Source organism: Tenebrio molitor, chromosome 7, assembly GCF_963966145.1.
Source record: "Tenebrio molitor chromosome 7, icTenMoli1.1, whole genome shotgun sequence".
In the NCBI taxonomy this organism is placed as follows: Eukaryota; Metazoa; Arthropoda; class Insecta; order Coleoptera; family Tenebrionidae; genus Tenebrio; species Tenebrio molitor.
In genome coordinates, this window is record NC_091052.1 from 15982746 (window position 1) to 16006482 (window position 23737).

Here is a 23737-nt window from a genome sequence, read left to right on the forward strand (position 1 = left end):
AAATTAAGTTGTCATAGCAATGACCAATCAGGGCTTGAAATTTTAAATTTTAAAAGACGCTAAATTTTTATAGGGGCGTTAAAATTTTAGCGTCTTTTAAAATTTAAAATTTCAAACCCTGATTGGTCATTGCTATGACAACTTTATAAGGGGCGTATTCTGTAATTTTTAAAGGGGCGTTAAAATTTTAACGTCTTTTAAAATTTAAAATTTCCAGCCCTGATTGGTCATTGCTATGACAACTTAATTTAACTGCCGTTAAAATTTAGCAGAGCAGTTACAGAATACGCCCCAAAAAACACTAAAATTTAACACCCCTTTAAAAATCACAGAATACGCCCCTATGTCAGCAATACGGGCTGATAAAGTAACCATGTCATCCATGCGTAACGGACTGTAGAGGTTATGTTCTTCGCTGTCAACAAGTCAACTCCATAGGGATTTTTTAGGTCTTGGCTACATTTAATTAACGCAATTTTCAGATTAGCCGTTAATAGAACCTTCTTTTTTCTTTCCGTCATGGTAAAATTTAAATTACCCAGGAATAGGATAGGAATAGAATAGAATCTGTGACTTTTTCACACTTTTCACACGTCAAACACGGCTACGGTCAAACTAACATTCGAAATTAAAGACGTCAAATCGCTCTAACACGATAATGTGAAAATTACTAGGAAAGGAGACGCACGTTTGCAACATGGCAACAATTTGACATGGAAAATCCAACGTGAATGAACTTTACACTTATCATAAATACGCACAAGTCGACTCATCTACCTACTGAAATGGATTCAATCAAGTTAAAGTTCTTTTTTTAACAATTGTCATTGTCAAAATTCCCTAAAGACTTTACCACCCTAAAACCTTTCTTTTCGCAACATCTGTATTGTAAAATCTCCCTAGAACCTAGATCAAGTTTGAGGTTATGTCGATAATTTTCAAAAGTCAGAAAAGTTTCAGGTGTAAGCAAATTTTATACCAAAAAACAAGAAATAAAAACGATAATGACACTGAAAAATGCAACTGAACATATTTTGTAGCGGAAGCGCCTTCACATCAAAATGACTGACATACAATTGACATTTTACGTTGCCACCCCAATAACCATCAAATAACTTAGTGGGTCATACCAACATGACAACACTTTGACAATTGTTTAAAAAAATGAACTTTACAAGGTGAAAAGAGGGTCCATTATTGGGAAAATGAGATTAGGTACGTTCCTTTTGAAAAATGTTGTTTTTTCTCTAATGAAACAAATCGTCTCTTAGCTTTCTCTCATTGGTGTTTAGTACACGAACAATGTTACTGCAAATTTGCGTCAAGACTTGAGCCGGAAGTTATACTGTGACGGAACCACCACCACATTTGTCCGCCGCGGTTACGCTCTTGGTTGCTGTTTTTTTTGTGAAAATTCTTGCCGACCTGGCTCTTTGTTGACAGAATTCAAGATATCAACTTATTTATTTCTTGCTTGCATACCTGCACAGGTGCGTCCATTCACAGCGGCTCCCTGTTCGCTTTGAAAGCATTCATATGTTACTTTTCTGTCTACTCCGTCGATATGAAACTGCACACGAACGCAACCACGCTCCAGTGAATTTTCGTGGGAAGTGTCTCCGTGAGCAGAAGAAAAAGAATCATTTAATCGCATTAGCAGCTACAACTCTCCAATCGCGACGTATAATTTGAAATTCCATTTCCGCGCTAGGAAATCCCCGTTTTCCCAAATTTACACTGGCGCGAATCAATTTTTGAGTCAACAATCGAGAGTAAAAAATATTCAGGTTGTTTATGTGACAGGTGTTTTCGTTTGTAGTACTTTTATTGTATAGTTTGCATTCGCATTTCGGGCACGAAAATACAATAACGGGACGAGTTGTCGTTTTATATGCGGTTCTGAAGAGCGTACGCACAGGCTGTGCTCATCACGAACCGGAAATAAGTATAAATATGTCACAATAAACCCCCGTTTCGGGAAACTTACCCGATCAGATCACTCATCTTAAATATGATTTATTTCAAACGTATTCATCAAACTTTACTCTTAATAGACAAGCGGTATTTTAATTGATAACGAACTAAATAGTTCTTTGCAATTTTTTTCCTTGCGAACAATGCACCATATCGATTTCAAAATTCGATTAAGTGTTTTGCTGCAAGAACAAAATGTGTGGTACAGGGCCGTTGTAGTAAATTTCCGCAGCGGTCGTCCTCCTGTCTATGGAGTCGATCCGTCCCCCGGTCTAGTCGACATTTCACTCAATCTATGTTATTTATCTTGTGAATCTTTTTGTATGTTTTTCTGGTTTCGTTCTTTACTTCCCGACTGAGAGATGGCCTGTCGCGACCGCTATTCGAACAGAATTCCAAACTCACTCATTTATATTTGTTGGCTTAGCATCACGAAGCGAGAACACTGCTCTATATCTACATCACAACGGAGGGTGCAAATAATAAACAGTCATTTTTACAAATAAAGATGAACCTCTGAAGTGCACCGTTGCTTCGCTGAAATTTTTTTAGGATTGCGGGGGGACGGTAAAAGATGACCTGGACCTGGTGAAAGAGGGTCGCAGTGAAAAAATGAATGTGGGGCTCAAGCGGAGCACTTTCGCGGATCGGCTGTAATGAAAGCGAGTAATTTAGTAAAAGGCATTGTGCACTCAATATGCCAATGTGGTCTCTTTGTCGAATGGCGGTTTATGAATATGCAGAGACGGTAAGCGCGTCTCCGGAGCGGCGATAAACAAACATGCTGAAGGCGAACGTGGGCGGACACGGCGAAGAATAATTTATACACATACCTGAGGTGCGCACGCGGACACGGTTTGCATAAATTGAGGGAGAAAAAATTTCGGTTGCCATCATTTATTAATACGACGAAAACGACTGTAAAATGTGTTCCAGCTTTTTAACACCACGAATTACATAATTTATCCTTGCACGAACCGAGGCCACTTCTGTTTACACCCGGTTCAAGAACGAGATGGTTGCAGAAAAATTGAATTTTTATTATAATAATAAAAAATATGTCGGCAGTGAGCGCTTGCCGTTGTAAACTCTCTTCAGATACGAGATGACTTATAAATAACTGTGTCTGAAATTTATTCGAAGGGCATATATTAAATTTACTTTAATCAAGAGTTGTGTAGTCGGTCGTTAAATTTTATGGATGCTTTGTTTACGAAGACTTAAAACAATTCGGTACCGAAGTTCGGAGGTGTTTGGAAGAGCGTTTCGAGTTTACGTGGTTCAACCGCCACCAATTATTACCAAGAACATACTGGTAAACATGATGAAAATCCCATTAATAGCTGTGTTTACCTTAGTCAAGTTGTTTTCAGAACGCTTACGATCTGAGGATAATTTACCTGAACCGGTAACTTCACCCCACCGAATCCAAGACAACATATTTCAGAGTATAAAATAAAAATTTCAACTTTAACGAATTCAAAATGTGTATTCCTTTAATTTCTCATTTTAACGAGTAGAGGTTCTACAATGTATCGTATCGTAAATCTACAGGGTATCTATAAATGATTGTCGGGTCAAGCCAGCTTTGGAAAAAATATTACTGTGCCGCCTTTTCGAAAAGATGCCCAATTTTAATTTACTATTAACTGTCACTTCTGACATTAATGGTGTTTCATTCGCGCTTTTCATTTCAGTTTTCGTTCCTAAAGCTTGTTTGACACGATGCTAAATTTTGTAGAAAATTTGTTAGAAAATGAGAGAGACCCTCGATCGGACCAATGAACGATCAGGATCATAGTCTGTCTTTGTCAGATCCTGATCGTTCATTGGTCCTCTCTCATTTACTAACAAATTTTCTACAAAATTTAGCATCGTGTCATACAGCCTTTATATTCACGAGTATAATTAACACAATCTGTGATGCAGCCAACATTACATTTGAACCGATGATATACGGGATTGGGAGACTTTCCTAAAGTTATAAAAAGTAATTCTTAAATCAACGATTGCTGGCCCTTATTGCCTGTCACGTCAGTTTTCACATTTCTGTTAACTTTTGCTCATAACCTCAATAAAGAGAAAGTGTCATGATTAATCTCATTCGCCAAGCTAAAGTCCATTTTTTTACAAATCAATTGTCAAAGTGTTTTCATGTTGGTATAAACCACTGGTTATTTGATAGTTATTAGATTGGCAACGTAAAATGTCAACTGTATGTCAGTCATTTTGATGTGAAGGCGCTTGGGCTATTGAAGCCGCAAGTACATTTAAATAAAAATACAAAGTTATATGAGTTTCCGAAAACAAGGATCTAACACAACGAGAAAAATTGGCTATGATTAGATTACGTGAAGAAATGCAAACATAAAAACCGACCATGCTAAATTGCAGTAAGGATGCACACATCATATTCGAGGTATTTTCTTTTGATATATGGGTTCGTCACTGCGAGGAATTGATTAGAAAGGACTGGAAAAAAATGATGGGAAATGTAGCAATTGAGCACATTTCTCTTCCGCAGAATCATATTCGGAAGACGATTGGGGATTAGATTCTGAAAATAAATAGGTAAACTGCTTATATAACCCATTAAATAAATTCCCATTTTCCTGTATATGTTCAGTTGCACTTTTCAGTGTCATTATCGTCTTTATTTCTTGTCTTTTGGTATAAAATTTGGTTACACCTGAAACTTTTCTGACATTTGAAAATTACTGATATAACCTCAAACCTGATCTAGGGAGATTTTACGATAGAGTGTCCCGAAACGAAAGGTTTTAGGGTGGTACAGCCTTGTCTTTGAGGGAATTTTGACATTGACAATTGATTTTAAAAAAATGGACTATACTTGGATTGCTAACTTATCTCGAATTGAACAAAATACCTATCAAGTTCTAAAGGTTTCTTGTATTTTGAGTTGCATATGTATAACGAAATTTTCTCGAGAATAACCCTCTATTTTAATTTTATAAAATATAGTCAAAAGATCAAGCATTATGTGGGAATAATCAATAACACAAACCATAGACAACACAGTAAACCTATAGAACGCAAACTCCTATGCATTTTCCTCATTTTTTTTGGAAACGCACCCACCACAAGCCGTCAGGGGACGCTGCCGTTTTATAAAAATAAAAATCGCGGAAACTTATGCCAAAATTTAAAAAATTATATTTTGACATATCATGTCATAAGTAATAAATTTACTATTGTGCGACTTTGCCCCCTGCAAAGATATTATAAACCATGTGGAACTCGCCATAGATTTCCAATTCCAATTAAATATCCTGGGTGTTTTATGGAATGGATTAAAAATACGGGTAACAAGCAGTTATCAACTTTGGAGCCTATGAAAGTGTAGGTATAACAGCGTTGATAACAGCTGCACTGTGTGTGGACTTCATTTTACCAGCAAAGACTTCGGCACGAACGAGTATGGCCGTACCCTCGAAACAACTTCCCTCCTTTTCCAGTCCAGACTTACTTCCAGTAATAGTAAAAAAATATTGATAATTATATTTTAACTGAAAACTACTTTTTATAGAATTTTCATCCGATCTACTGATCTACGACATTGGCGCGACCTTGACGCGATCTTGAAACACAACAAGAGAGAAAAAAAGGCGTTTGCACAAGGTTTGAATGGTGGGAAACGATCTAGGAGGACGCCCTGAGGGTGTCTAGCCAGAAAAAACGGAAAATTCCAGAAGTAGTTAAAGTGAACAATTACCATAAATTCTTGTGAAAGTTTCAAAAAGAAAATAAGAAAAGCTGAGCATCATATTCAAAATTATAAAAAGGCAGAATGTCGATCCAAAATTCGGGTTGCAATGTACCGAAAACGTATAAAACTTCATGCAAAATTCGATGTCAAAATAAAGAGCAATGCAATGCAAGGCGAGGATGCGATAAATTTCTGTTTGCCGCAATTGAGGAAAAGAAATACCAAATCAAAATTTACAAAAATGCGATGGAAATGTATCGAAAAGTATTGAAAATAAAAACTTCAAAATAAATGTTGTCTTTTAGTTTCATAAATAAATTACTTTAAATTAAAATAAATAAAAAAGCCAGGATATCCAGCTGGCTGTGTCTTATTTTGCACCTACCACAAGCCAGTAGATGGCGTCGGGACACAAAAAACTCATAAAAAACTATGTTAGTTTGCGTTCTATAGGTTTACTGTGTTGTCTATGACACAAACTAAAAAACTATGGGGTACATGTATTGTTGGTTGCATCACATTTTTTTTAGACTGATTATTATTCATGAATCACCTTGTATTCGTTTTATCACAGTTAATAAACACCAAAAATCTGTATTTTTCAATACAAATTGCAAATACGTCCGGTTTTAGAGTTAAACAGACTGATAAAATTTGTGAGGGTAGGATTTAGCCAACAACCTAACCTGAAAATGTGACATTCAGAATTTGCCGAATTTATTCTATCGATTTACATAATACACATAAACTATAAAGCGGTACATTCAAAATTTGACAAGTTTTCATACCAAGCTGGACTAGACAATCATTTATAGAAACCCTGTATAAATTAAAATCACAATGTGATACCAAGATTTATGAAAACATTATTGTTCTGCACGTTTCAACTCTTTTAAATCTGTGTATCTACAAAACGTTAAAATGGTGGATGCGCCGGGTATATCAAAAATTAAAAATCTCCGACCTTAGACCTGTAAAAAATATATGCTCATTGACAATTATTCCTCTACTTCTGTTTTAATCTGTGCTGAATCTAGGAAAATAGAAAATTTAATTAAATCAACTATTATTATTTTCCATGAGCGTTTTGATTCTTTTAAATTTCAATAAAATCGAGTGTTTGACTGGAAAGTCAAATGTCGTTAAGTTGTCTAAAAAAGTATAAACATCTTGTTGGAGAAATTTGGTCACATAGCCATTGTACGTATTAAAAAAAGGGTAATTACGTTGTACTCCTGAAGAAACTTTGATAAACCTCATCTTGCGCCGAGGGTGGTCCCCATAAAGCCGCCCGTTGTGCCATAACAATCCGGGCTAATGAATGGTATAAAGGGAGACAATTTTAAAAACGTTTATTTAGTTAAGAAGAAGATAATTTTCCTAATGGGCGACGCATTTAGGAGCGCTTAACATTTTATGTAGCGTACTTAAGGGAACGAAACGATTTCGGAATAGTTCCCCGGCTGGTCCCAATAGTCCACTGCACGAACCCTGTACCTGCCGATGGTCGTCTCACACGCTCCATCACCTGAAATAAACCTCTCGTAAAATAAACTCCACTTACTTTACGGGGCTTTGCACAACTCGAACGCACACTATATTCGTATCACCCATTTCCACGAAACCATCAATTTGCGACTAGAACTGGGCCCGCTAAATCCCTTATATTGATTCAGAACATGGGACCGTCTCTTGCATTTTATTTAGAGAGACTGTGCTCACACCGAACGACCGATAATGGCCTGATATCCGCCAACAATTGTGTGCAACAAATAAAAAAAAAAATTTACAATGCAGATCTATCTGTAGATTCTCTTGCGGTCGCTGTATCAGGATGGGCGAAATTAATTGAAATTTGGAAACCTCAGCTTGACAGTAGCGCCGAAATAGATTTCACTCTGAAAGCGTTATCATTTGTTTCGAGTCTGATTCAGTCGAGTGAGCATTGATAAGTATCTGTCACGACCAACTGCGTCGCGGACAATGTAATTAATGCATCTTCGTGAGAGGACAACCTATGCGCAATTAATTTATTAATTTCACCATCATTTACCTGTCGTTGCATGATGATACGAAAGAAATATTACATCGTTGGTGTTCACTCTCACGAATTGTAAGCTGTTCTCGCATTTCGACTCGAATTCCACTTCGTAACTGCGAATACACCTGAAACAACCAAAAAAAAAACTAAGCTAAATTATTGCGATCTAAGAATTACTTTGGCCATTTATCGTCGCCGCATTTCGCGCATAAAGTCGCAATTTATTTAAAGCGTGAACTGATGCCAAGTCGAATAACATAACCCATTCCGAAATAATGCTCAAATTGGTAGATAAATACTCACTTTGTATCAATTTGAGCGTCACTCCATGTTAATAAAACTTCATTTCCTGTTACGTTGAAAATTGATAATTTAGTCACCGGACCTGGACTCGTTGATGGTTTTGAGCAAATATGTATCAATGCTACGCTGGGGACGGTTAAATTAACCGGAATATTGAGGTCTTGCGTTGAAATGTCCGTAGGGTCGAACAGGCGATGGGGACCCTGAAATTCATAAATTTAGAGGAATTTTCAATTTTTTAAATCATCTGTTGAAGCCTCTGTTTATTTGGTTTACATTATGTAGACACAAAAGTATTGTATTTTCCTCATAAACTGAAATTGTTTTGACAAATCAAACCCATCCGAGCTCTGGCACAATACCTACTGCACATAGCATTTTGTGTATGAAATAAATCACCTTTGACAATCGTTCTCACAAACTTATTATTGTGAATTCAATTAACGTGGTTCTGTTCTTATTTTAACATGAGCCAGGAAATTAACGATATTACGAAACCGCGCCAAAGCACTGCTGCCTCCTGCAGGCATGTCATTACAAATTTTTTGTGTTCCATAAATTACCGAACAGGAGTTGATACTAAACGACAGTTAGGTACTTTATATCTCTTATTGGACAGTGCATTTTAATATCACAGACAGATAATAGTACCGGGTGATTTTTAATGATTGAAATTATTTTTGTTCGGTTGGCGATACATTTACGATTTTATGTTGGTACACTTGACTGTCAAATTCAAATTTGACACATCAAAAGTCAAAATACATCATTGTAGTATCGGTGGACATTAAAAGCTGGGACATCCAAAACTTGCTCTTTGTTTAATAAATATTGTCAGATTTTAAAATTGGAACTCTGTGAACCTAAGAGATAAATTGTGTTATACAGGGTATTTCAGCTAAAACTTTCGAGCCTAATGTCTCGGTTATTTCCCAACGGATTTTTATGAAATTTAAAATGCAGATATTTTAGACGGTGAAGGTTCAATTAGTAATAATAAAATTACCTCAAGTAAAATAAATAAATAAATAATCATATCTTCTGGCTAAGGCCAAGTGCTAGAAGTTTATTTATTTTATTTTACCTCAAGTTAAAAAATGTAATTTTAACACATGTTTCCTTTATTGAAAATTAAGCGCAATTGTTATTAGATTGTTAAAGTAAACATTAAAAAATAGGTGTCTACGCAAACAATTAATTAAATCACCCGTCTGATTCAACGAAAAGATTAGATTTTGTTGTTACGAGTAAATTTGAATTTTGAAGGTATTTGAGCAGTTACCTTTTGAAACAATTGATGAAAAGTTGCCAAGCAACATTTTGTACATCCCACCGCCGTCTTGATGATTGACATATTTCACTATACTATCGCGGCCACGGAATTTTGGCCGTCACTTTCATGTCAATTCAAAAAAAATGGATGTAGTCCATGCTTTATTGTCATTATGATTGACTTTTGGAATTGACATCTAAAAATTTGTCACTGTCATACTTCATTCAAATAGTTGCGAACATGGCACCAATACCCTATTTTAATAAAGTGCAGATAAATAATATCCCTGTTCCAAGATGGTCTATCACATTCTAAAATTTCGGAACGTTTGGGTATAGGAAGAAGCACGATACCTAAGTGCAATTATTAAAAAATGGAGGCAAGATCAAACAGTGGAACGACGTCCAGGTTCCGGGGGACGTCGAATTTCTATACGTAATCAAGACGAACAACTTTTAACTGTGATACGAAACAGTCCTTTTACTACTGCTACTGCAGCAGTGAATATTAGTAATTTCCCGGGCTCCGTCAAAACCTCACGTCGTCGTCTGAGGAATACTGAACTTCGAAACCACGCAGCTGCTAGGTTGTGTTCTCAGACGAAAAGGTCTTCCAGTCGTCGCACAATGGTCGTGTTAGGGTGTATAGACCACGAAACAGCCGATATGATGAACGCTACGTTGAACCAACCGAACGATTCGGTCGCTTTTCTGTTAACGTATGGGGGTGGATTTCTGCTGTTAGTCCTGGGGTAATGCTCCATGTAGAAGAGCGGTTAAACTCTGTCGTTTATATTAGGATCCTGGAAAATGTGATGCGCCCTTCAGTGACTAGGGTTTATCCCAATCAAAACTTTATCTTTCAGCAGGACAACTGCTCCGTGCATACGTCTCATAGGGTAGCAACATGGTTCCAGGATCAAAATATAAACGTCCTCGCCTGGCCCAGTCGTAGTTCAGATGTGAACCCGATAGAGAATATGTAGGGTTTTTTGGTAAGGCATTTGCAAAAACAGAGACAAATTTATCGTAATAGACAGGAACTCCTTACTGCGATCACTGATGCATGGCACGCGTTACCTCAGGACTACATCAGAAATCTATGCCTTTCCATGCCCAATAGACTAAGAAAAGTTTTAGACGCAAATCGGGCAGTTACAAAATACTAGTTTCTTTGCATGTTTCTAATACCTACCTATTTATTACGTTTTTATTTTATTTTTATATTTATCATCCCTACCTATTTACGCTTTCTTTCTCTTTGTCAACATTAGGTTAATAAAATATCATTGTTTGATCGTTTCTTAAAGTAGCTTTACAAGATATCGCATTATGTGCAGGAAGGCATGTTTGTGCTTATTTAATGAAAGGCGTTATGCAGCACATGCGCACCTGCGTTAGGGTGCACAGATCTTACCGAGACTACAGAGAGCTAAGATTCAAGAAGATCCAAGAAAGTCTTGTCTTGAATCCGAGGGGAATGAATCTTTTTGCCTTATTCCTGCATATACATGTAAATATGTGTGTGCCTGACTTGTTGCAGGCAATGAGCAAGCGCAAGTCTTGAAATAGCAGAAAGTGAGGTTAGGAATACGTAAGGGCCGCTTTACATCTCATGTCAATGGAATGACAAGTGACGGCCAAAATTCCGTGGCCGCAATTGTACATCTGCCTGGGCGAAGCTTTAGTGCCTGTGATCTCCACGGCGCCACTTTAGGGGGGAATGTCACTAAATAATCATAACCTCACAAACAAATGTTATGAATTCAGTGAAGTTGTCAAAATGCAGTGTCAAAGACTCAAAGAGTGTCGCAGTTTAAAAGTAGCTTTAATAACAACAATTTTATTAATTTTGTTGATGCTAGTTCTGTGTGGTGTTTCTGGTTTTTAGCATTTTGCTGTTAGTGTTTATGAACTGGCTTTTTTATCACATTAGAACCGATATTGCGGTAAATGCAGCAACAACAAATTCCTATTTCTAGATTAATATTAAAATTATAATCTCATTCTTGGATTTGCAGTACCTACATTATTTCCTAAGCGGGTCATTTCAGATAAAGATGGGCCCACAACAAAACAATTACCTATATTTGCTTAATTAATCCGTGCCATTCTTGGTGGAAATGAGATTTTACGTTTTGTACAGTTTTGAATATAATATCATTTTGGGCAAATTATTATTCTATGAATTTGCACTCGCCACTGACCGAGATATTTTCAGAAAACGCGGCGTCGAAACTTCCCTCCCGCACAACCGAACCAGTGCGCAACATTTTGCTTTTGCCATTTAGAATATCCAAACTGTAACTACAATTAAAGTAATGTATCATTTATCACTGGACAACTACGCATGACTGCATGCATCATGCAGATACATGTGTGAGGACTGCATCTTGGACTGCATGTCAAAATTGTCACGATGCACATGACGATGTAATAGAATGACAGTTAGTTGCTAACAGCAACCCCCGAAATCAACCCTAAACGTCAGAATCATGAGAACATAGGATTTTTCGGTCTACGCCCAGGCCGCTATAGACACTCTGACTATCTAGCAGGTCGTGGTACATCCCTTAAAATCTGTCAAAAGTGCTTTGTTAGAAAAGTCAAATTATGTAAATTTATAAAAAATACTCTAAACAGACAACTCTTTTACAAATATCTAGGCGTACTATTCCGGACACGGAATCTTGGCCACAACTAACGTTTAACTGACAAATATGTGTGAACTGGCCTTTATTGAATATAACCCAACTTTTGACTCGATAATGCCATTTCCCTGCTCTTTGGATGTGACAAGAAAAACTTAAAAGTGATTTTCAATAATTGTCATTTACTAATGACATTAATGATTGGTTTATATCATTTTTTTAGAAATGTCTAAAAAACGTGGGCCAAGATTCCGTGTCCGGAATAGTACAGTTGCGGACAAGGAATTTTAGACGTCAAATTTATGTCAATTCAAAAAATGTCAATGTAAGCCACGCTTTATTGTCATTATGATTGATGTTTAAAACGATTTGACATTTGAAGTGAGGTTAATTGCACCTAAAGCCAGTTTTACATTTTTATGTCAATCGAATGACAAATCGTCCAAGATTCCGTATCCGCAATAGTACCAATTATTCGGGAGTGCCAACCCATTGAATTTGTCTCAATCATTAAAAGTCACCCGGTATATTGTTATAACAGTAGCACAAGACAGTCTATTGTCGTTATCGAACGAGAGGATTTATAGCTCTAAAGTCTAAAGCAACGAGTTCGACAACATGTCTTATGACACGGTTGTAACATGCAATTTTTTCTATTTCGGCTTTATTCATTTAATTTTTTAAAATATAAAATAATTATCTAGTGACTTTTATTTCCAAGGCATTGTGTTGGTATTGATGAAGCAATTGCATTTCATTGACAATATAATTCATGTATCACGTGATCATGAATGATCCAATCAAAACGCGTAAAAGTCCTTAGTTGCATGGCTATCACAGCGATTATAAAAAACAAAAAAATTATTTTCTTATTTACTTTCGTCGTTACGATTTTTGATTGAAATAAATTTGTCAATTTGACAAATAAATGAATAATTTTGTATTTCATTCATTACATTGTCTCATCGAATATAACACGTGGTATGATTAATCATCGATGATATTAAATTCGTGAAATTGAAGCAGGACATTTCACTCGTCCTTCGGACTCGTGAAATCTCCAGCACAATTTCACTCATAATATCATCGATAATAATCATACCACTTGTTATATTATAGCTGAAAATTAAATTTCAAATTGCCTCCCAAATTTTGTTACAATAATAATATACCCCCTTAATAGTTTATTTTGATCGTACAACATTGATTTAAATTCAGATGATGTCACATTTAACACTGACATTTATTATCAATACCACCCCATATTCAACCATCACTAGATACGATGTTATAAAATTGAAATTTGTGCAACTGTTTTCAGTTGAAAACAGGGTCACAAAATGCTAATTGTCACATTGAAATAGAAAAAAAAAACATTTAAAAATTCAATTCACTCCAGTTCCTTCCGAAACCAGCAGCAGTACGGTTGGCTTAAAAAAAAACGGGAACTGTCAGAAAAAGTTCTGTCAGATTTTATTAAATTTTTATAGTTTGAAACGGCCTTTTAGAGTTTAGGTTAAAAAACTGCACTTATGTGTCAGAAATACTACTGTCAAACGGACACAAATTGACATAAATTGACAAATTAAATTTCCAATTCACATTAGGTCAGATTTCAATTCCCGTTTTTTTTTGAAGTACATACCTACAGCAATGTTAACAAAAAATTACTCCCTAGGATTTAGGGATATTCGTTACTAGGTAGTCATAAATTTGGTTAGGTTGGAGGTTATGTGGTTTCTGGTGACAAATAAAAGATATCGTAACCATATCAAAAATGTAAGGAAGTGAATTCCTTTCAACAGTTGCAAATGGCTCATTTCTCGCTAACAATCAGTTTTGGTTTCTGGTGGCATATTTAGTTGGACTCGCGCAAAGGATCTCGCAATTGATAGTAACCAACCTTAGGCATTCAAAATTACTTTTGAAAATTCTAGTTACACACAACATGAAAAACGTAATTTCCCTAAAAGTTCGAATCCTAGGGAGTAATTTCTTGTTGACATTACTGTTTTTAGTTTCTGTTCGCGCTTCTGCCAACATAAATTTCGAATACACCTTAATAATTCAGTCAAATACGACGCTCCAAATTACAAATTCTATGTAGTGTTTTGGTATATTTTCTATAATAATAATTGTTTTCAAAGAAACGCCGGTCAATAATTAAATGTGCAGTCCAAAATCTGCAAGAGGACATCAGCATTTTACCTCTCGCTTCCTGAGCTGTTGTCGCACGAATTTGGTGGGAAAAACTGGGCCGCCGAGCTCCTGCCAGAAGCTGTAGGGATTAGTCAGGATATTATCCAACAAATAAACAACAAATCTGCTCCCGATCGATAAATTATTAATACCGAGCTTGACGGTTTTGATAGTTTCAATATTGACCTCGTCACTGTCAGCATACGCTAGAAGGATTGCGGTATTTGATTGATCTGCACCCGATGTCCTCGTAACCAACACAGTTAACAAGGGATCCGTCGAATTAATTTCACGATTCAAATATTCGTCTCCTAAAAAAGATAACAAGCCCATCGCCGTGTACACGGGCTTTTTAATAAATTGGTTGTGAGGGGGATCAGTGTGATTCATCTGAAACCTGATTAAGGAAGATTTAGAGTGGGAACGCAAAAATGAAAACACTAATCATACCTCGCAAACAGGGTTCTTTGTGTAAAATAGAACGGGTGGTAATTTAGGAAGCCGTTATCGTTGCTTAACAATTCTATTTTCAATTTTCTATCCAGCGTTACTGATTTATAGTGGTCCGCTATTACTTTCACCACCATAGCTGCATATCTTGCATCTCCCCGCCACTCCCAGCTATCTGACCAAGTCGTTATGATGTCCGACTCGCTATAAATTCAAACGATTACTTCCCAGAAAATTTATTCGTTCAGGGCAATACTGCTGTGTACTCTTAAATTACCGAAGAAACCGTCAAAAGCAAGATCTTCTTTTCATATTTTATTGATAAGAAAATTAGATTATGTCATAGATGTGATATCTGGAGTCCAACATCGTATAAACATAAAGTCGGAAGGATCTCCGAAGATAAAACAGATTAGCGATCGCATTAATCACGTGCAACTGCAGCAATTACGATCATCAACTAATTACAACTCCCCAAACCAGACACAGTTATTTGTAAATTAACCTGGTGCATAACCAAATTGATTCGGAGAGCGTGTGTCGACGCTAATTCGAAACGTAGAAAGGTGGGTCGATTCCAGTTTTGTCCTTCTCCCCGATTCCTTTGTTTGGTTTGTGGGTTCGGAAGCGGGAATCGATTTCGGAATTAGTTGTGTCAATTTATCGGACGGAAGCCGAATAGCTGATATTGTTGTAGAACGAGGCCCCGAAACAAAAGTTCACTAATGAAGGATTTGAGAAGAAGTGTCGATTTTTTTTCCGTAAATTAGAGCCATTAGGGAACGGAGTTTACTTACTCATTTGCTATTGGCATTTCAATAAGATTGGGAAACTTATTGTGTAGCAAATCCAATAACTCTAAAGTTCCATTTAAAACTCCCTCGGCAGTACCGTCACCCTTTCTGTGAAAAGAAATGAATTGTATAGGACAGTGGGATCGCTCCGAACTACACGACTCCAAAAGACCCCAACAGATAGGGTGGTTTTCTTCTCTAAACAACCCCGCGGGACCTCCTAGCCGAGCCCTCGTGCCCGTTCCCTCGAACGCAGCCGTTAACCCTTCCGCACAACCGTTCGCGTATGCCAAATAATCTAAAAAAAAATCAATCAGAGAACTAAATAGAAAACGTCTTACCTGAAAGGGTGAAATTTAAAAGGTTGTAGTTTTTCAGGTCGGGCTCGTTCCATAATTCAAACTTCCAGCTTGCGACTTCATCAGCACCGAATCTTGCTAAAACATTTTAAATGAAGAGTGATTTGTGGGCTAAAAATAAACATGTTCCAAAGGTTATTTGCAATTTTATCGCTTTGAAAAGGTGGTCAGTTTAGTAAAAATATAATTCACCACAGGCGAGGCAATATTCTTAAGAAGTACCCACGTTGTATGTCACACGGTCAACAAATTTATCTTACCAATATATCTGCATGCCATGGATCTTGTTAAATCGTACCAAAACTGCTCTCCGCCAGAACCATCGTTTAAAAAATTGAACGATTTGAATGTGTTGTTGGATTTGATGGGATAACCCATCAGCTCGAACTGAGGTTTCAAATTGTGATCGACTAGAAAGGTCAGCACTTCATCTAAATAAGTGAAATTGTATTTTACATTGTCCATTCTGCAAATAAAATAAAATAGTTACAAAAAAAACCTCTTCCGTGACAATGTTTTGAACATTGCCGTGACCAGGATTCGAACCTGGGTTACTACGGCCACAACGTAGGGTCCTAACCACTAGACGATCACGGCTACTAGAGGACTTGCTAGCATCGGTGTTAAAACGGTAAACAAATACTTACCCAACAAAAATTAAATTAAATAACCAATGAATTCGTACTTGTTTTATACCGTGATTGGGTACGGAACCAATTAATGCCAAATTAATTTTTTCATCATCGCTCAACATAAACTTGTAAATCTTCTGTTTGGGATCAGGAGGACTACAAAGTGAGAAAACAGTTACGCATTAGCACGTTTTTTAATCGTCACCATAATCCTGTACTTTCCCAAAAATGGGTAAAACTAGTAGTTGAACCTTTCACGTCTATTATTATTTCAGTTTCTTCACAGCACATTAGTCCAGCGTTTCCGAAAAAGGTCAACATCACCAAAAGATTTACTTTGAAGGTCATTGCTTCCATGTTAGTAAACGACTTGATTAAATTATCACTGGTTCGTGATAAGCCAAGTACAACTCAATCTTGAGGACTTTTCTGTCAAAACATTAATTAAAAAATACAGGGTGATTTTGAAAGATGTGCAGATATTTTAACCTGTGATAGAAAAAAGGTAACAATTGAGTCAACAATTCCTTAAGTATACAAATGTTGATATTTTTCGAGAACAAGGGGTTAAAGATTTTTCAAAAAAAAGTTTGGGAGCCACCGAATTTTATGAAAAAAATGATTAAAAAAAATCATAGTAGACTTTTTTTTGTTGTCATTTAATTCAAAATTAAGTCACGTTGACAAGAATCTCAATGTTAACCTCAATTTAAATCACAAATGGCTTTCTCCGACCTGGAGAAAACCAATACGGTTTTGATCTATGGCAAAGCTAGTACGGCAAATCTACGGTGGTGAAAGGTTTCCTCAAAGGATCCTTACTTCGCAATGCACGAACTTTTGTAAACGTTGTGCAGCATCTTCGAGATTTCAGGCGTTGCGAAATGAATAAGCGCGATATTGGTCGCCAACGAGAAAATCGCATTTTATTTATTTTTTTGCATTGCAAACAATGGCAGGCATTTTGGCATTTTATGCTTTCACTCACAATTACAGTCTTTTTACTTTGTTGTTTAAGCCTTTATTGTTCTCTGAATAACTTACAGGCACTATTTTATCATCACTTTACAACTTAAATGTTAAAAATCAAATATTGACTTGACTTTTTAGGTAAGTCGTACGTCAAAACTGCCCGCCAAATTTGAAAATTTTCAGCAGTTCCCAAACAAAGTGATTCCTCTCATTCACTTGTAAACCATTACCATTTGTATGAGAAGTCGGGTTATTTTGCCTTCTTTTAACACGTACTACCTCAGGTCCTCAGGTTAAAATATCTGCACAACTTTCAAAATCACATTGTGCAAGCGTATCTCTGTTTATTGTGATATGTATTACAACATTATATGATACGATAATTTATATTATTGACATAAAATAAATAAATAAACAATTTGAATATCTTTAATAAATTTCTGAGTGGGCGCCACCCCAGAGCCCTCACTCACGAGCCGCCACTGTAATATGACACGTTTTAATCGATGGTTTTAACGTGAAAACTTCAGTATAAAAGAATCAAAAAGGGAAACGTAATATTCCAATATTTGAATCGAGAAATTAATTCGATCGATTTCTTGTTAACTGTGTTGGTTACGAGGCCATCGGGAGCAAATCAATTAAAAACCGAAAAACCGCAATCCTAGCGCAGCTGAGAACAATATTGAAATTCTCAACAGTCTCCAACACCGTTAAGTGCGGTATCAACAATAATTTATGTCGATTCTGCAAATAAAATAAAGTATGTATTAAAAAATTAAGTAATTACAAAAAAAAAAATCCTCTACCGTGACAATGTTTGCACATTGCCGTGACCAGGATTCGAACCTGGGTTACTACGGCCACAACGTAGGGTCCTAACCACTAGACGATCACGGCTATTAGAGGACTTACATACAGCGTTGTAAAACAGGCAAACAAAATGTACCTTTAAAAAATCGGTGAATTTGTACTTGTTTTGTACCTCATTTCAATATAAAACCAATAATAATTAATGCCAAGTTAATTTTTCATAATCGCTCAACATAAACTTAAATCTTTTTGTTTAGAATCAGAAGGATTGCAAAGTGAAAAAATAGTTCGCATTAGCATCATCACCGTAATCCTGTACTAAACAAAAAATGAGTAAAACTAGTAGTTAACCTTTCATGTCTATTATCATTTCAGTTTCTTCACAGCACATTAGTCCAGCGTATCTGAAAATGGTAAAAATCACTAAGATTTACTTTGAAGGTCATTGCGTCGATCTTGATAAACGACTCGATTAAAGCACTACTTTGTGATAACTGATAACACAAGTACAGCTCAATATTGAAGACTTTACCGTCAAAACGTTGCAAAAATACAGATCTCTATTTATGGACGAATCAAACAGCTCATTAAGCAGACAACATATTTTATTAGGTATAGAAAAACAAACTTCAACACATAAAAATAGTTCATTATGCATTACATTGATCTATCACAGAAATGTTGATTAAATCAACCACAAGAACTTCATTAGACCACTTGTCAAGACGCCACAATTTTAAACTGAACACAAAACGAAAACAATTCTGAAGAATAAAACGTCTCAACAAAATCTCGAGATCTTGATTTATAATTATCATAAAACGACACTACTAAAGAGAAACTTAATTAAGTAAATCAAACTAAACAGGTACATACAAAAAATAACAAAAAATTCTTGAAATTGAACGGAAAATGGCACCTTTCGATCGCCACATATTTTAACACTTAACTAAACGTTAAAACTTAAATGAAAAGTAATCAAACAGAGAAACAACGTAATATTAGTCCAAAGTTGTGCTAGACTCGGCCAGTTTATGACTGACATGTCTGAGAACGGTATGCAATTTATTTACAAGCTGATCATACTTGACGCCATCTTTCAATTCAAACGACACCATATAACACGACTTGTAAATCTCCGCTAATCTAGGACAATCTTTGTTAAGTGGAGGTTTAGTCAAACACAACTTAACCAAAATCTTGAGAACGTGCTGCAACCGTTGCTTTATAAGATTCAACAACGAGAAACACGTCTTGTATCCTTCTTTCGCTTGATCATTGTCGATTCCGATTTCGTGTTCGGGAACTTCAACCTTCTTCTCCGCCAAAAGTTTGACCATGTCGTCGATTTCGAGAAAAACCTCCAAGGCGTTTTGCAGATGCTTGATTTTAACGGTTGGCGCGTTGGCGGCTGTAAAAAATGAACGCTTATAATAACGGTCGCCATACAGGATGTTTCTGAAATAAGTGCATTAATTTTAACTGGTAATAGAACTCATCAAAAGGAACAACTTTTCTCTCTGCCATTTTGGCGAAAAACGTTGCGTAATGGCTTAAAAAAATAGGAAAGATTTTCCTAAAACCGGTCATATCTCCAAAACTAAGCTACCTAAAAACGTAAAACAACCAGATTCTTACGAAGTGGATTTTTTGCTATACGGGTAGATTTATTTGAATTTCGATTTCGACGTTAAAACACGTTTTCTGGATAAAAATTGATGTTTTTTTCATATTAGCGCTGATCTCAATTAGCCATTGCAGTATTTAGTGGCGTAGGGTTATTTTAGTGAAAAATCTCTCCAATTTTTTTTTTTTTTTTAATTAAACATCGGTTTTCGACAAAATGGTAGATAGAAAAGTTGTTCCTTTTGACGAGCTCTATTACCAGTTAAAATTAATGCACCCATTTCGGAAACACCCTGTATAATAATAATATTGTACGTACTGTCTGCCAAGTATTCACACAAAGCAATTCTTTGCATTTGTGACGTGAAATAACTAATAACATCTAGTGCCAAGAAATAATAACGGGACGCTTTTTCGTAATTGATTTTTGCCAACTGAATCACGTTCTTTCTGTTTGCGGAATCACTGTCGGCCATCCAGATGTGGCTGTGGTAAAGACAACCGATCCTATAGTGGATCATGGCCGCTCTGTACTGATAGAGCGGGAATTTCGGATTTTCTTCATCAAAGTCGCAGTACTGCAGGCCTTTTTGCAAAATTTCGATCACTTGTTTTTCTGCTTCCGCCTTCGTCTGCAACAAAAAACCATCATTTGATCAAGAAACTAATAACACTCTTAAAATTCGACATGATCTTCTTTTGTTGCCGTACTTACAATATTTGACGGTGGATTTTCTAGCATGATTGTGCCCATGTTGAAAAACGCCGTCGACAATTCCCACCTGACTGCATCCCAAATTCCAGGACAATGTTTCCTATCGCTTAAAACTTGCAACGCTTTCTTATAATTAATAAACGCCTTATTGTAATGCAACTTTTCCTTGGGACTTAATTCGCCCCTGTTATCTGGAGTGTTAGCATGCGCCAACAACCGGTGAAGATGTCCTGTGTTTGTGTACAAAAGCGCGATATTAGCATCGTCTTTCACCTTTTCGAAAACTGCTAAACCTCTCTGTAAATACGGCTCGGCTTTTTTGCACATATCTTGAATCTGACCTCCCGTTTTCGACGATTTCGCTTTGTTCAAATAAAACGAAGCCACCTCGTTAAGACTATTACCTAACCTTCGGAGGATACTGTCGTTCTCGCATGATTTGAGAGCTTCTTCGTAACATTCCACACCTTTGAGCAAGATCTGTTCGATTGTTCGTATGTCGTAAATAAAAACGCATTTGATGTTTGAATCGCCGATGTTGATGTTGTACGATTGTTCGTCTTTTTCGAGCTGTTCCATCATTTTTAAATCTTCATCGGAATTAGATTGGAACTGTTGACGGTACGAATCGATTTTATCCCAGTTTTGGATCATCATAATGCAACAATCTCCGGCTCTTCCTAACAAACAGTTCTCTTTCAAAGCATTAGAAGTGTAGAGTAACCTGTTCATGATCAACTGACACCTCGCTAACAAACCGATTGTTCTTAAACTGCTTCCGTACCCTCGCTGACCGAAATATTGTTCGGACAGCGTCGCATAAACAAGAACTGCTTTCTCATACAGCAACGTTTTCAGATGATCCTTCCACGAGATGCTAGGGATTGAATTCTGATTCTGCCAAGTCGGTAGTGTCTGGGTCTCGTTCTTATTTATCACGAGCAAAGCATTTTCGCTCTTATCTTTATCGTTTCGTTTTTTGTTCTTGTCTTTGCTTTTCTTGCTCTTCTTCTCGTTTGTCTCGTTCAATTTAGAATACGGCATTGGAATGGGTTCAAAAGGTTTGGCCATTTTCACTTCCTCTTCTTCGCCTGGATTCGGTTTACTGGAAGCGCTTTGTCCTTGAAAATATTGTAAACAGTCGAGTCCCGCTGCAACATGTTGGATCGCTTGCAAACACCTCTCCTCCACGGTACCGGCGATCGGCGGCGGCGATTTATAATGATTGACGAATTTTTCGCAGTTATCTTCGTGATTCAAGACCAGAATCTTCGTCGCAGAGTTTTTGTCATCACCGAAGAGATCGTCATCGTCATATTCACCCTCGTTCTCATCCACTTCCATCTGTTCCAAACCGGGAGATTCTGGATTAGTTCCTGCTGGAACGTACAGATCCGACAGCATATAATGCGAGGACGTCACCACTTCAGGGTATTTCTCTTCTGGAAGCAGTTTAACACAATTTTTCAGTAGCATTCTTATGGTGCCGGGCTGACGATAAGAGGTGTGTTTCATATTTCGTGCCACCCTGTATAGTAACATTCCCACGGGTATAGTAAACGGATTTTGACCATTCTCGACGTCGTTTTCTGAACAAAGCGAGGTCAGATCGTACAGTTTCACAACTTCTTCGTCTTTTCCTTTGAACAACCAATAAGTGTGACCTGCTTTGGTTGCGTTAGACTTAAGAAAAGACAAAATACTCTGAGCGACGTCTCGAATTAGTTTTGGTGAAAATTTCGAATTGTCCAATCGCGGCAAATCCTCGGTTTTGACCAATTCATATTTTTGAACGATGCCGTTCAAGTGATAGCACATCACGACTTCAGGCACGTTGGACATTAGATTGTCGAGCCAATAATCTATGCCTGTCAGGACGTTGATCGGTCGGCTGACGTCACGAAGACGTAGAGAGATGCAAGGGTGGGTTCCACCGCCGAAAATAGGCAGATCAGTACCTGTAATAAGTGAAAAAACCTAATGAAGGAAGTTTTCCGCGATTTTTTTTTTAAATTGAAATACAAGACAGCAAAATTTAACTTGCCAATCAACATTTCTATATCTTCAAAAGTCCACACAACATTTCTGTTGTAGTTGTGATCGAAGTGAGTTGGATCTGGTGTAGCAGAGACTGGCTCAGGTAATTGAGGTCCATGAAAACCCATTGGTAGAGTTTTTTTAGTGTTGAGTTCTGCAGGTTCTTCAACATCATCTTCAATTAAACTATGATATAAGAATTTAGACACTAAACTATTCTGTTGCAAAGTTTCTCTCCTCCTATTTTTTATATACAAATTTCTGTCTTCTTCACAAGTTTCATGGTTAATGTTTTCAAAAAAGAATTTTTTCAACCATTTCCACTCAGTTTCTGATGTTCTCAGTAAATGTTTGTAAATATCAAAATCATCCAAGAGTAAAGTATTTTCAACTCTGTGTACTATCATGCTAATGTGTCCTTTGCAGTATGGAATTTTCAGAAGGTTCTTAATGTTTTCAGCGTCAGAAACGACGTCGACTTCCCCAACACAATCAGGAAACATGTGTGCCATCCGAAAACTAGCAACATTTAAAAAAATTATGTCATAACTGAATGTTTGCTGTACCTACCTTGAGAATCCTTTCTGGTGGTGAAGAGCATGTTGCAACCCGTACGAATCGGCCGAACTACTCAACCAATTCGACGGGGGGAGGTTTAAATCCGTGTTACGTGCTAGTTTCAAAAACTGTGCAGGGCTTGGAACTGAATATTTTACTACAGCTGTTGATTTAACCTCTTCACTTTCAGAGCTATCACTATCTTCGTTATCCATCCTCAGTAGTAATATTACGAACACGAATGCAAGAAAAACACCGAAAACTTCTCGGCAACGTGTGCGATTTCCGACAAGACTCTCGACATGAGTTCTAGAAAATTCTCTTTCGCAAAATCATCATTACCTAAACGTGATACACCTACACGTATTCCGGTACTTATTACCTGAACGTAAAGCGTTAAAATTTTAAAATTATACGTTCATATATTTAACCGGGAGTAAATTTCGGAACGATTTTTAAAATTTCTCTGACACTTGCACAACTGTCATTGCATTACTGCCATCTGTCAAAATATTAAACTTGTATAAATTAGTTTATGCAACAGATGGTTAAAAAACTGAGCGGAATTACATACAAATGGAAGAAATTTGTATGCAATTTACATTATACATTAT

General features: G+C 36.7%; 2 protein-coding genes and 2 non-coding genes across 6 annotated transcripts; all 4 read right to left on the reverse strand.

Moving 5' to 3' along the window:
* Positions 1-7038: 7038 nt before the first annotated feature.
* Positions 7039-18679, reverse strand: Idua (alpha-L-iduronidase). Of its 3 annotated transcripts, none has more exons than XM_069054801.1 (11): positions 18539-18679; positions 16608-16831; positions 16418-16558; positions 16031-16236; positions 15753-15848; positions 15415-15709; positions 14618-14821; positions 14177-14564; positions 8046-8248; positions 7755-7867; positions 7039-7229 (listed from the first exon to the last, which is right to left on the reverse strand). In XM_069054801.1, exons 2-11 carry the CDS (start codon positions 16757-16759, stop codon positions 7129-7131), a joined length of 1899 nt encoding a protein of 632 aa, XP_068910902.1. In that variant the 5' UTR covers positions 16760-16831; positions 18539-18679; the 3' UTR covers positions 7039-7128. The 3 variants fall into 3 exon arrangements, with proteins under 3 accessions (XP_068910902.1, XP_068910901.1, XP_068910903.1); XM_069054800.1 differs by having other exon boundaries at positions 16608-18121; positions 18539-18670; XM_069054802.1 differs by lacking the exons at positions 16418-16558; positions 16608-16831; positions 18539-18679 and adding an exon at positions 16317-16369.
* TRNAH-GUG (transfer RNA histidin (anticodon GUG)) lies at positions 16296-16367 on the reverse strand. The gene has a single exon. It is a non-coding gene; the product is annotated as a tRNA-His (tRNA).
* Positions 18203-18274, reverse strand: TRNAH-GUG (transfer RNA histidin (anticodon GUG)). The gene has a single exon. It is a non-coding gene; the product is annotated as a tRNA-His (tRNA).
* Positions 18680-18774: 95 nt separating the features above from the next.
* LOC138135855 (erythroid differentiation-related factor 1) lies at positions 18775-23625 on the reverse strand. The gene is made up of 6 exons (XM_069054798.1): positions 23485-23625; positions 23136-23432; positions 22573-23084; positions 20529-22486; positions 20133-20445; positions 18775-19598 (listed from the first exon to the last, which is right to left on the reverse strand). Exons 2-6 carry the CDS (start codon positions 23336-23338, stop codon positions 19189-19191), a joined length of 3396 nt encoding a protein of 1131 aa, XP_068910899.1. The 5' UTR covers positions 23339-23432; positions 23485-23625; the 3' UTR covers positions 18775-19188.
* Positions 23626-23737: the final 112 nt, after the last annotated feature.